General features: G+C 47.4%; 2 protein-coding genes and 1 pseudogene across 11 annotated transcripts; 1 reads left to right on the forward strand and 2 right to left on the reverse strand.

Annotated features, from left to right (window-relative positions):
• Positions 1 to 831: 831 nt before the first annotated feature.
• On the forward strand, positions 832 to 3357 carry LOC100826519 (methyltransferase-like protein 23). The gene is made up of 7 exons (XM_003563237.4): positions 832 to 991; positions 1070 to 1149; positions 2031 to 2164; positions 2388 to 2530; positions 2613 to 2684; positions 2767 to 2871; positions 2959 to 3357. The coding sequence occupies exons 1-7, from the start codon at positions 907 to 909 to the stop codon at positions 3111 to 3113; spliced, it is 774 nt and encodes a 257-aa protein (XP_003563285.1). The 5' UTR covers positions 832 to 906; the 3' UTR covers positions 3114 to 3357.
• Positions 3358 to 4510: 1153 nt separating this feature from the next.
• Positions 4511 to 6768, reverse strand: LOC100833739. Of its 10 annotated transcripts, XM_014901650.2 has the most exons (4): positions 5612 to 6768; positions 5392 to 5544; positions 5135 to 5321; positions 4511 to 4756 (listed from the first exon to the last, which is right to left on the reverse strand). In XM_014901650.2, the coding sequence occupies exons 1-2, from the start codon at positions 6701 to 6703 to the stop codon at positions 5422 to 5424; spliced, it is 1215 nt and encodes a 404-aa protein (XP_014757136.1). In that variant the 5' UTR covers positions 6704 to 6768; the 3' UTR covers positions 4511 to 4756; positions 5135 to 5321; positions 5392 to 5421. The 10 variants fall into 10 exon arrangements, with proteins under 10 accessions (XP_014757136.1, XP_014757134.1, XP_014757140.1 ...); XM_014901648.2 differs by lacking the exon at positions 5135 to 5321; XM_014901654.2 differs by lacking the exon at positions 5135 to 5321 and having other exon boundaries at positions 4511 to 4787.
• Positions 6769 to 10094: 3326 nt separating this feature from the next.
• LOC100821183 lies at positions 10095 to 13509 on the reverse strand (annotated as a pseudogene).
• Positions 13510 to 13916: the final 407 nt, after the last annotated feature.

Consider the following 13916-nt stretch of genomic DNA (forward strand, 5'->3'; position numbering starts at 1 on the left):
GCCAGTTTTCTAGCAGCATGTACTCTCTTCCTCTCGTAACTTTAGTCTCAAATTTACGCAAAAATAGATTCGTAAAAAAATACATGAGAGTAGTAAAAATCGAGTGGTGTTAGATTTAGTAGGTAAAGAAATAACACTATATGGTTACGAGTAGCCAGGGATCGAGTACTGCTGCCTCTCTGTGCCACACCATGAGCCCATCAAGTTTTTTGCAAACGAATACCGTTTGCTGCTACCTCGTGTGTTGGGTCAATGGAATTTTGCTACCTCCGTTCGTTTTTTTTTTGAACCTTGCTACCTCCGTTCCTAACTTCCTATGTGTAAGGAATGTGCTAAGAGCTGAGTTTTTGGGTTTGGAGGAACTGATTTTTAGAATGCACGGAAAATAATTTAGTACAGTATCACCATCAACCGTAAATTAAGAGATGCTAGAAATCTAGACCCCGTATCAAAAAGTTAACAAAACCTTCAATTCGGCAACTGTTTTTTTTTCCTCCCAAAAATAAGATTGTTCTCTAATATCTTCAAGTTGGGCAACTCTGAACCATATGTAGCGATGACACATCCGAAGGAAGTGTGAGGAACACATCTATTGTCTGATGTCTCCAAAGTCGGCGACAGCGTAAAGATGGCGGCACTGGAGAAGGCGAAGCGTAGGTGATCTGAATTTGAATTTTGTTTTGGTTTGAGTCAAGGATTTGAATTTGATGCCGTATTTTGGTTCATGCAGCCCAACGCGTACCTCGAAAGCCCAGCGAACTTTCTGCTTTGTCCAGCCCAGCCCAGCGCACTCGTCCGCAGTGGGCTTCCGACCAAGAAAGAACCAGACAGCCCGGCCGAGTAGGAATCCCCGCTCCCCGGCAGCAGCTGGCAGCTGTCCAAGCGAACAGTCATCCCATTCCACCCATGGAGACGGCCTTCTTCTCCGCCGCCTCCCTCTTCCACGCCGACGACGACAGCGACGACGGCAGCGGCGCCGGAGGCAGCCGAGGTAAACCCACCATCCCACCTCCCACCATATGCTCCCGATGGCCTCTCTAATTTCACTCTCTCTTGGCTGTGATTGAAGATGAGATGCAGGCGGGCTCCGAGGGGGAGAAGGAGCAGGCGTTGGAGTACGAGGAGAGGCTTCACAAGTTCCCCGGCATGGTAAGCACCTAGTAAGACAATATGGAGCTTTATTGCTAGCTATTGTTCTAGTCAGCCTCTGGGGGTCTGAAGATTGGTCGATTTTGGAAGCACGAAGAACCTCTCGAGTAGAGCTGGAGCTTCCTTTCATATGCCTGATTAGTGATCCAGATGTCTCATAAGTGATTCCATTTCATGATGTATGATTAGTATGCTTTGGAAGAGCGCATGTTTAGCATCTGAAACTGCACCTGAGTACCTGTACTCTTGACTAGTTAATTTAGCATGACCAGTGATAGCGTCCTGGTGGTCAGGGTTTATTGCTTGGTAATCTGGGGACATTTCTTTTTTGTCTAGGGAAATCAGGTTTTTCTTTGGATGATTATCGGCTTTTGCATTTTCCGTAAATTGCATTCCGTGTACTAGTACAAAGTAGTTTATTCTGTTATTTCTATCAGAACTGAACTGAATTTTTATTGAAGAACAAGAGCATATTAACTTAGTTTTAGCCACAGGTTTTAGCCCAAGATCCTAGCAATATGCCTTCTCAAATCTCAATGCACTGACTGTTATGGAGCTTTGGTGTTCCACATTTGAAAGGCCAAATGTTTGTGATTCTATGATCCATGCTTCCTCCATGTCGCAATAGATGTCGTTTTGGACACACTGACGCTCGATGTTTACCCCTTTGACATCAATTTCTACGGAAATGCACTTACTCATAGAAACAAATGTATATAGAAAATTCTAATATCATCAATGCACTTGCCTAAATTAGTGCTTCAAATACTGTAGAATTTTTCAATCCTTCTAGGCCCAATGTTAATCTTCTAAATGTAAGTGAAGTCTGAACATATTATGCCTCTTATTTCTTCACTTTGATGAAAAATAATAATATGCAGGAACTGAGCATAAGAGAATTTTCATCCCATCAATTAAATGCCAATTTGCTATGGCCTGGGACATTTTGCTTTGCTGAATGGTTGGTCAAGAATCCATCAATTATAGTTGGTCAACAAATCCTGGAATTAGGGAGGTACGAAGCTATGTTTTCCCATGTGAACTGTAGTTTTTTCCTTTCTGTTCATACAAGTTTACCTAGTGCGTGTTCTGTTTGTCATTGATGACCAGTAGGATATTTCTGCAACATCTTATATTATTTTCGATTATACTGTTCAGACGAGCAGTATAATCCATTTGTGGAACTAGATGGTAAAATCTCTTTGTAAGGCTCGGTATGATGATTTATTGTGTCTTAGTGGAACAGGGGCTTTAGCTATTTTTGTGCGGAAGTCTTTTGGAGTGGATATCACAACTTCTGATTATGATGACAAGGAAATCGAAGAAAATATAGCTCACAATTGCAGAGTTAATAATTTGGATGCTTTACCTCATATCGGACGTGAGAAAACTATCTACTTATAGTCTTACATCAATTAGTAAATAGAAAGGGAAAACTATTATCTGATATTTTCTTTTATTAGACACATGGGGAGATCCATTTCCAATTCTCAGGCCCAATTGGAACATTATTATTGCCAGCGATATTCTACTATGTAAGTGCACACACCTTATACTATGTGAATCATATCTCCGTACTACTGCATTCTCTAATATAAAGTACCTTGTGGCTTTTAGACGTAAAACAGTACCCAAACCTAATAACGACACTATCCTTTCTTCTGAAAGAATCCGAGCATAACAGCCAAGGAGCTGGCTGCACAAACATTACGACCAAATCAGGTACTTCCTGAACATTTCTTTTTACAACTTGTGCAATATCAATACAAGAATGTCTTGGCTCAAAAATTTCCATAATCCCATTGGCAGGAGTACAAGTGGTTGCTAGGTACCCCATGTTTCTGATGAGCTGGCGCAGAAGGATTGGCAAAGACCAGTCACTTTTCTTTGAAGGATGCGAGAAAGCAGGCCTCGAAGTGCAGCATCTGGGTGATCTCGTGTACCTCATCAACCAGAAGAACTGAATGTCGAGGAGCTTCTGGATATGCTGCTTAAACGGCGACAGAACTCTGATGAGCCTTCGTTAACACTAGGACAAGAAAGGAAACATAATTGCATAAGAATTCTGAGTACAATTTGTATGGTTTGGTTTCCCCTAAACATCGTTTTCGTCGAGAATGTATTGCACAGCTGTGAGATTAGAAGGCAAACAAATTAAGAACTTCAGAAGTGTTTCCCTCTGACAATGTGTGTGTTGCTTGTGATTCACAGCCTTGTGCATGCTCTCTTGCTGCTCCAGTTTTCTTGAGCTGGGTGTTGAACGAAGATCACTCAGGATAGTTGCATTTGGTGTGTGAAGAGTTCAGTGTCCGCTCAAGGCCAGTTGCCTGATGCGATCGTTTTAATAATAGTACATCTAAATGTCGCCTGTGAGGCAGTGACTTCAGTTTCTGTAAGCTGAGCGCTTATTAAAAGGGCCTTCTGTGAACGGACTAGCCTTTGCTTCTTTCCGGGACGCTTTGACGGCGCCTACCTCTGCCGTTGCTGCTGGGGCATTGATGCCGGCTTTGGGGGAGCCTGCCTCCTCCGGGTTTTCGCGTCCGCGTCTCAGGTCCGCCATCACTGCTGCTGCGCCAGGGTGACAGCTCGCCTCAGATCATTGATGACGATTGTTGGCAGTTGGCTCCGGGATCTGCTACTTAAGCAGCAGGCCTGGGGGAAGCTGAGCTGAGGCAACCCGTCAAGAGCTCCCTTCTCCGCCGCCGCGTCTCGCTCCGGCTGCTCCTCCTCAGGCTCCTGCGCCCTGTTTCTTCTTCGGTTATCTCCCCCGCTCATGGCCGCGCCGGCTGGTGACGCTGGGCTTCGCAGGCCGTCCATGGTGGCCACGGCCACTCGGACGGCGGCCGCCATGGCGGATCAGGAGGAGCGAAACCTCGGGCGGCAAGCTCTAGTCGCGGCGTTGGCGGGCGGCTCCGGGCCCTGCGACGTCCGGCCAGCGGAGATCAAGAGGGCTTTCGCTCAGCGCTTCAACATCCGTGAAGACGAGTTGCAAGTCTCCCCCCTCGCCAACAACGGCGAGTTCCTGGTGTTCTTCCACGACCACAGATTCCGCAACGCCGCGTTGGCTCTCGCTCTGCAGCCGGGCGCCGCCGCCCCCATTGTCCTGAGAAGCGCATCCTTCACGCTTTCTCCCTGGACAAGGTCGGCGTTCCGCAGGCCGGCCAATGCCATGGCTGCCGGGAAGAAGATGCAGCGCAAGGCGCGGGTGTGCCTGGAGGGAGTCCCCAACCACGCGTGGAACATCGAGTCCGTCAAGGGGCTGTTCGACGGCGGGGCGCCATGACCGTCGAAGAGCAGGACTTGAACGCCAACTCGGAAGAGGAGGAAGGGTGCATGACCGTGTGGGTTTGGGTTGACAGGGTACTTGAACCAACAGTTGCTATTTCTCAGAGTTAAAATTGTCTGTCGAGTGATCACCGACTTATACAACCTCGTTCATTACAGTCTGAATCACCGATTATCATGTACTAGTACAATCAATTTGTTCAGAGCTATAGGACACTAATCTCTACTCTGCAGCTCTGCACCATAGAGTTGTGCCTGACGCTAGTGCAAACAGCCTCTCGGCCATGACTTCAGAAGCCACACGTCCACGAAAAGACACCACCTGAAGCAGCATTCACTTCTGTAAAACATGGCTGCTGAAAAATAAATAATATAGTAAAAGCTACCTTATTGTACACTATCTGACTATCTACACAGATGATTGCAACAGAAAAAAAATGAAGCTGGTGGTTCTTAGATCCCTATATTTTTTATATGGCATTGCTATTTAGACAGCATTATTTTCTGCAACATCATCTACTATCTAGTACATTGTAAAATTAATAAGTATTATTAGCAAAACAACATCGACGATCTACTACGGAACAATGATAAGAATTCAAGAGAATCAGCTATGTAGATCCATATATATTCAAGAGGATCAGCAATTTAGCACCGCCACAGCCACAGGTATGGGGAAATGGACAATGGTTTACAGTACCTTCTCCAGAATCATGGAAAAAGATGCCAGGTCCTAACTCCCAAATATGGCTATGGAATAAGACTAATGCTAGTTCGACTCGCTGAATCTCTCAAACACCAACGTGCATAGTCGTGCTTGTCGCGGAACACAACACTCAGTAACCACCTGGCTCCAGAAGTCATCTACCAAACTACAAACCTAAGATCTTTTTTCCTGCATTCCATCAGTAAGCACGTCACACGGTAGGAGAGCCATTCGGGACAAGAAGTCCTAACCTGGTCTCAAGGTCGATGGGGTGGCTGATGTCAACGTTGACAAAGTCCCCTTCCTCGGAAGTATGGAACAACTGCTGCACATGCTCTCCTACTTTCTGCTCCTCCCTGCCCTGTCCTCACCAAGGTTCGATGACGGCGGGCCATGGTGCTCACCTGGGGGCACAGGAGTGTAGAAGCTGACAACTGGAATCAAATTACAGAAGCTATTCTTATCGCACACCTTCTTCACCCGCTCCGAATGTAACTCGATTGTGAAAAGTCCAGCAACCGTGATCATGAAAATGACATTTGCTCCCTCGGCAAAGCCCAACACAAGCACCGAGTCTTCTGGATTGATGAGAGCAGCACTTGGTAGCAACTTGTCCAAGTAGATTACCCGAGTCAGAAACCATCGTGCATCAGTGCTGCCACTCTCCTCCCTTGACCACAGTTTGAGTTGTGGATGCAACGATTCACTAACTCCCAGTCCACCGTCCTTTGTCAGCATGAGGTTAAATCTCTCATAGTCGTCGGAGTGTGGTGTGTCAAACACAGCCAGTGCGTGCCCGGCCAAGTCATACTCCAGGATAGCCCCGCCGTCCGACATGAAGTAGAGCAGAGATCTCCCAACGAGCACGCTGGAAATGCATGTATAGTTGCCGAACTCGTCGTGCATCAAGGTTAGCTCGCCCCACGTGCCTGTCTCCGATGAGTATACGCCCGCCGACGTGAGATACTCCTCGTGGTCAGTGTCCTCCTCGAAGGAGACGGAGAAGACGAAGACCACGCCGAAAGGACCCCCGAGGCAGTCGCGGTGGTCGCACCCGTCCGCTGAGCAGAAGACAGCCGCGGTCGGGGTCCTCCACTCTAACTCCGCGTCCGGGAAGTAGCCCTTGAACGCCGCGCTCGGGAAGTCGCTCAGGAACGCCCCGGGCACTGGTATGCGCCACTGGCTGCCCGTGGTTGGCTCCCATACAAGGAGTTCCAGAGTATCCGAGAGGTTGGAGAGGAATAGGGCGCGGCCGTGGCGGCAATCCAGGGCCCGCCAGGAGAGGCAGTCCGGGGCGGCGAGGGAGAAGGGAGAGGCGGTGGTGGAGATGAAGCGTGGGATGGCCTCGTCGTACCAGTCGTGGAGGACACCGAGCACGGGGGGTGTCCCGTGGAGCTCGTGGAGGCGGCGGCGGAATTCAGATCCGGAGACGGCGCGGCTCCAGCTCTTGCTGACGAGGGAGGCGCGGAGGAGGCACGATGGTTCGTCGGGCGGGAGACGGAGGAAGATCTCCTCGATGAGCTCATCGGGGAGGGCCGGCGGCGAGTCGCGGCGGAGTGCCATGGTGGTGGTCGCTGGGTGCGGGTTTGGGTTCGCAGACCAGAACGGTTGGGTTGGGCTCAACCAGGTTGAGGTTGAATTGGACTTTGTTGCGCGACTCTGCCATACTCCAACCATCTACTTTGTGCCGTATTATTCTCAAAAAAAAATCTACTTTGTGCCGTATGAGCTTTTCTGCAATTTTTGTTCTTGTTTAGAATTTTCTCATCGAACATTTTAGTTCAATTTTGAGGCGACATGTAATCCCGAACGAAGGCGGTGATACGTACCTTAAATTGGCGAGCACAAGATGGAAAATGAGAAGAAATTAAGGAGGCATATCAACATTTTTTTACTGATAACCGCACTTATCGGTTCCAACGCTAAAGGTATTTCCGAGCAAAAATTGCCAAACTTTTTGGAACTTTTGAATTTAAATGCCTAACATGGGGATATATTGGGTAGAGCATTCAAAATGTGGCCATCTGCTGCATGAAAATTTTGAATTCAAAGTTTTTTGTTTGAATTTGTCCGGTAACCTTTCGGTAAAATTAAGTCAGCTCGACGGCAAAACCTTGGGGCTATCCGATCCCAGTGATCCAACACAACGAGGCCCTATCAAGTTCCACAATTCAATCCAATCCATGCGTCGATTATCATCTCGATCGCAAAAGCATTTCTTAATTATCGGTATAATGGAAACATAAGACTTCCGAGTACAAGTTGTATGGTTTGGTTTCCCTAAAAGTTGTTTTTGAACTTAATATCATTGTTAAAAGTTATAACACAAGGTCATGAAAGTTTCTGTAATTTGAGAGAACATCACAGCCACAATAATTACATCAACCTGGCCTTTTATGTTCCATTGATCGCCTTTTCTAACAACTTGATAGTGTTTCCACGAAATCTCAAACACAATCCTGTGGTACCATACAAATAAACCGCACGTCAATGATACATTTCCAGCTAGCCAGCATGGGAGAGGTATATAGCATTTCTCAAAAAGGATAACTCCAGTAATTGCACTTCGATTTGACGCCAATCGCAATACACACATCATGAAAAAAAGATGTCACTCTTATTTTTATTTTTTCTGTTGATGTTGAAGAAACTAAAAGAGGTTTCGGAGCCCTCCGATCATTAGCGAAATCAACAATCTACTCCTTCTGATTCATAAAAGAGTGCCCAACAATCCATCAAAGAGCAGATTGAGAACGTTACAGCAGTAGGATCATGCAGCATTTCGTTCCTGGAAGAAGCATTATTTCTGAAAGATGAACATCCTGATCCTGGCATTAAACCTTCAGCTGCTCCCATTGTCTACGTACAGGTTTCACCAAACAAAATTGTTCTGAAACCTGAACTGATAGAAAGCTCTTTTTCCCTACGATCCATCAGTAAGTACGTCTTGGAGCAGGAGAGACGTTTGCTATTCGCAGCCGTCCGTCCGGCCGCGATCGGGCACAGGTACGCGCGCTGCTGATCGAGCGCCTGTGATTGGCCCCCAGATGACGAGTTCTTCGACGGCCTGTTAATTCAGTGGCATAAACTTGTGAGGCAAGTCTGTCCAGTCCCGAACTCAACTCGGCCACACTCCCTATAGCTAGCCTTCATACAACATCAATGACGCCACGCCCGGGGCTCTCAATCCACATACGCACGCACTCCAATTAACGCCAATTAACCCTAGCTAAACAGCGCGAAAGCAGTTCTCGACGCCGGCCGGCGGCCGAGATCAAGAAGATCGCGATCCGGCGAGCGCACGATCGACGACGACGATGGCAGCCGCTGATGATGGTCTCGACGTGCCGCCAGGGTACAGCTTCTGTCCGTCGGACAAGGAGCTCACCGACGTCTATCTCCGCCGCAAGATTCGAGTCTCGCTTCTTCCACGACGCCGACGTGTACTCCGCCGAGCCTGAGAAGCTGGTGCAGCCCTTCTTGCCCGCGCCAGGCACCGGCACAGGGGACAAGTCGCCGCCGGCCTAGTACTTCTTCAGCCCCGCGCGCTACGCCGGCAAGAAGAAGAGCTCCGGGAGGAGGTCGCGCACGATCGACGGCGACGGCTCCAAGAACTGGCACTCGGAGAAGATGGCGCAGCCGGTGGAGGGAGGGAGCGCCGTGGGAGGCTGCGTGCAGAAGCTGTCGTACATGGTGAAGAACGAGGCGTCGGGGAAGAGCGAGAGGGCCGGCTGGATCATGGCGGAGTACGGCATCTCGCCGGAGCATGGAGGCGGCCGCCTCGTGCTCTGCAAGGTCTGTCCTTCCACTTATTCACACAAACTGATGGCTGCCGAAGATTCTCCCGGCATCAAGTTCAAGAAGAGGAAGGCGGCGGCCGGCGACCATCCGGAAGCTGATTGCTTCGGAATCGCCGATCCGGTGCCGGAGACAGAGAGGGCCGCCGCCGACTACGGTCACGTCGATCACCAGGTCTTCGGCTTCTGGCAGGCAATGGAACAAGAGTTCGAGGCCTCCTATCCCATTCCCGACGACGAGGTAGTGGAGGCTCAGGAGGTTATGTGGCCACGCCGCCATGCGCATCAGCAGTTCATCAGCCGGAGGATGGAGAAACGATGACGACACAGCTAGACGAGCCAGCAACCGACGAGGTCATCTACGGCTTGACCAGCAGCGTGGACCCGGGCTTCTCTCCCGAGATGCTGGAGAGGCTCTTGAGCGAGTAGGCTCTCGGCCCGTGTAGCTAGCTTCTTCAATCAGTCCATGTCTTCTCTAGTTTCATGTAAAGGAAAAGTTCCTTTTGTTGTTAGCAACAATGTGGCTGTAGTGTTTTTTAGCTTCAAGAAAATGATGTTGCCGGAGAGATGTACACTAGTTGCAACAATTGCAAATATTGTTTTAGGAAACATATATGACATATTGATATCCCAACATATCTTGTACCGCATACCCCGTATCTTAGTAGAAATGCATGCTGTTTAGTTACTATGAAATGAAACCATTTCAAACGTTTTTCAGGCAGAGAGCCGGCAATAGTAAAACAGAGTACTTGAACCAACAGTTGCTATTTCTTAAAGTGAAAATTGTCTCTCTTGTGACTTGTGATCACCGACTTATACAACCCCCTTCAATACAGTCTGAATCAACGATCGATATAGAAACATTATTAGAGAGCCAATTCATGGGTTCTCTGAAAATTTAAACACCTTTGCTTCTGTACACTATGCTGCAATATAGTCAGGGCACGCACATTATGCTGCAATATAGACATATAGTACACCCAAATCAACTGAGTTGTACATTGTCTATAGCTCAAGACTTCTGAATTGCTCGCCCCTTTGGATTTAGTTAATATCAATCACAGCAAATCCAGGTAAGCAACATCTTCTGTTCAACTCTTCAGAAAAAAAAATACTAGTCTGACTGATGTGAGTGCATAACAGGTTGCACGCTATCTTTGCAAGTTTTGAGAATTTCCTTTGGGCAAAAATGAATTGTTATGTCCCAGACAGAACATATACAAAATACAAATGCTGATTGCAAACAACACATGTCTCAGAATTAGAAATCTACCCGAACCCTTGCAAACATTTTTTTTTCAACACAGAACTGCGGCAAGAGCAGACAAAACAAGTCTTACAGAAAACAGAGTATCGTTTTCTTGCAATTGACGAAACATGCACATGGCAGCTATCAAACGTTTATCAAATGATCACTGAGCTTACAACGAAGAGAGTCTGAATCATCCCAATACGGAGCATCCTTCTACACGAACCCTTAGGAGATTAATCCCTACTCTGCAGCTTTGTATCAAATAATCCCAGTTGCGACGCCATCTTGAGACCATGTCTTCAGCAGTATTCACTTCTTTGAGGTGCCTTAATTCTTGTCAGAGTTCAGTTTGGACCCTGAATACAATACCATGGAAAAAAAACCATAAACTCCTGATGGAAATGTGAAAAGCTACCTTATGCAAGTACACTATTTAGGCAGGAAACTGCAAGAGAATAAAAGAATGAAGCCAGTCCTTTGTAGATCCATGTGTATATATTTTTTTAATCTGGCATTGCTATTTGAAATGTAGAGGAAAGGGATACAAAAATATACATATATAGATTTAGAAGGAAATAGCTGACATATGGCACCAGTCAGCGTTTAAATATACTAAACCCATAAGACAAGCTTTTTATGAGCAACGAAAGCAACATTTTTATGAGTATACTATAAAACTGAACAAGAACTATTAGCAAACTAACATTGATTAAATGTCCCTATGGAATGATTGTGAGAATTCAAAAGGCCAAACGGCAAGCAGTTCCTTCCAAATCCCAAATGAGACTATCAGTTCGCATATGCAGGAGTACAAGGCCAATTTTTGTGTGCATATAAGACTGTCTGGGGCGGCAGTGGTCAGTGGCACGTTAAAACTGTGGGCTCACCTGATACCACAACTTCCTCCAGAGACTAATCATACAAGTGAAATTTCATACAAAAATGTGGAGAACACTGCAAACTTCAGAGAAAATCATGTATTCACCACACAGTGATATAATCCTGGCATCGCCATGGATCCAGGAAAGGGACAATGATATACAATACCTTCTTCAGAATCACCTTTCTCCGAAGGTGAAGCAGCATCCATAATATTGCTACCAGAGATCTTTGAGTTCCCAGCATCATCTTTGCTGCTTGTACCCATCACTGATTCTTCATTTGATACACTCCTGGAAACATCAACCAAAGGATCATTCTCTTGAGCCTCATATAGTAAGGCACATTCATATTTGTCGAACGTGCTAGCACATTGTGGAGCAACTTTTCCATAACCTGGAACCCTAAGTGACAACAGGGGAGTATGTTTTCCAGTGTTTTGTTGTTAAAAAAAAGCTACAACACAAGGTAATGGAAGTTACTGTAATCTGAGATAGAACAGCACAACTACAATAATTCCATCAACCCTCTTGATGATGACACAAGGTGCTAACTATGTTCTGTTAACTGCCTTTTCTGACAACCGGTTAGTGCTTCCACAGAATCTCAAACACGGTTCTGAAGTATCATACAAATAAACTGAACAACAATGATACAATTTCCAGCTAGCCAGTATGGGAGAGGCATATAACATTTCTCAAAAAAGGCTAAGACCTATAGTTCCGGTTGCACTTTGATTTTATGATCATCGCAATACACACATCATGAAAAAAGATGCCAGGTCCTAACTCTGAAATATAGATATGGGATGACACTAATGCTAATTGGACTCACCGAATCCCTCACATAACAAAGTCGTGCTTGCCGCCAAACACATCAAACCTAAACACAACACTCAGTAACCACCTCGCATTAGAAGTCATATCCCAAACTAAAAACCTCAAAGGATTTTCCTAAAAAAAACCTCAAAGGCTCAAATCAACAACAGCAGCTGATCCAAAAGGAAACTGAACTAATCAGACGTTCTTTTTCCCCACAATCCATCAGTAAGTACATCCTGGAGCAGGAGAGCTGTTCAAAAGCATATCCCTAACCTGGTCTTGAGGTCGTGGTTGATGAAGGAGTGATCAAAGTCCCCCTCCTTGACAGCATTGGTCCCCTTACCGAACAGCTGATGAGCTCGCTCTACTGTTTTCTCCTCCTTCACTCCCCCTTCCTCACCACCTGCTTCCTCACTAAGGTTCAACAACCGCGGAGGAGTGTAGAAGCTGACAACTGGAACCAAACACCAGAAGTGATGGTCGCACACCTTCTTCGCCCGCTCCGACTGTAACTCGATTGTGAAGACTCCATCATCCGTGGTCACGAAAATGACATTTGCTACCTCGGCAAAGAACAACACACGCTTTGATAGTGAACTCAGAGGCAGAGCACCATTTGGTAGCAAATTGCCCAAGTAGATGACCCGACTCAGTACCGATTGTCCATCAGTGTCGTCGTCATCACTCTCCTGCCATGACCACAATTTGAGTTGTTGTGGATCAGAGACTTTACAAACTCCCAGTCCACCGTCCTCTGCCACCATGAGGCTAAATGTATCCGTGTAGGGGTCTGGTGACTCCAATCGAGCCAGGGCATGACTGTCCAAGTCATATTCCAAGATATCGGATCCGTCAGCCATGAAGTAGAACAGAGACCTCCAAACGAGCACGCTGGACCTGTATGGAGAAGAAAAACAGACGGCCCGGTTGTGTATCCTGGTCACCTCGCCCCACGTGCCCATCTCCGACGAATAAACGCTCGCCGACGTGAAAAACTTGGCCTCATCGTTCTCATCGACCGCGGAGACGAAGACCACGCGAAAGGGACCCCCATGGCAGTTGTAGTGGCTGCAGCCCTCCACTGGGCAGAACACGGCCGCGGTCGGGCAGAGGTTCTCGAACGCCGCGGGCACAGGTACGCGGTGCTGGGCGCCCGTGATTGGCTCCCAGATGAGGAGCTCCCTAGCAACCTGGTAGTGGATGAGGAATAGGGCGCGGCCATGGCGGCAATCGACGACCACCTCCCAGCTGGGGTTATCGTCCGGGGCGGCGAGGGGGAAGGCTGAGGCGGTGCTGTGGACGAAGCGCGGGATGTCCTCGTCGTCCCTGTTGTGGAGGAAGCCCAGCACGGGGGGTGTGCGGTGGAGCTCGTGGAGGCGGAGGCGGAAAAAGGGGTCGGAAACGGCGCGGTACAAGCGCCTGCTGACGAGGGAGGGCGGAGGAGGCACGATGGTTCATCGAGCGGGAAACGGAGGAATATCTCCACGATGAGCTCGTCGGGGAGCTCCTGCGGCGAGTCGCGGCGGCGTGGCGGCGGCGCCATGGCTGGAACTCGCTGGGTTTGGTTGCGTGTGGGCGAGGGACAAGGTGGAATGGTTCGGCTCAACCAGGTTGAGGAGGAGGTTGCGTTGTGGTTATGGAACCGGTGGAAGGAATGATTCAATGCTCTGTCAATTTTCCTCTCCTGCTTTTATATTACAGTAACTCTCAGACAATCACTACAGTACATCGTTAGCTTTTTGCAGGTAAAAAATACGGATTAGATTTGAGGATCTGTTTCTTGTCTTGCTTTGACTTTCCTTAGCAAAAGAAAATATTTGGGTTTGAGAGAACAATGCTCACACGTAGTAGACAATTGGCGGCGTATCCGATAAAACCTCTGTGAAAAACCGATAGAGAATTCGAAAAATTCCAGGAATAAAAAACTTGCAGAATTACAATGTCATGCACATTTGAATACTACAGGATTGTTGTTAGACAAATGTTTGTCCGATTGAACACAGGAAAAACAAAGATTTGAAAAA

Source organism: Brachypodium distachyon, chromosome 1 (genome assembly GCF_000005505.3).
Source record: "Brachypodium distachyon strain Bd21 chromosome 1, Brachypodium_distachyon_v3.0, whole genome shotgun sequence".
Lineage (NCBI taxonomy): Eukaryota > Viridiplantae > Streptophyta > Magnoliopsida > Poales > Poaceae > Brachypodium > Brachypodium distachyon.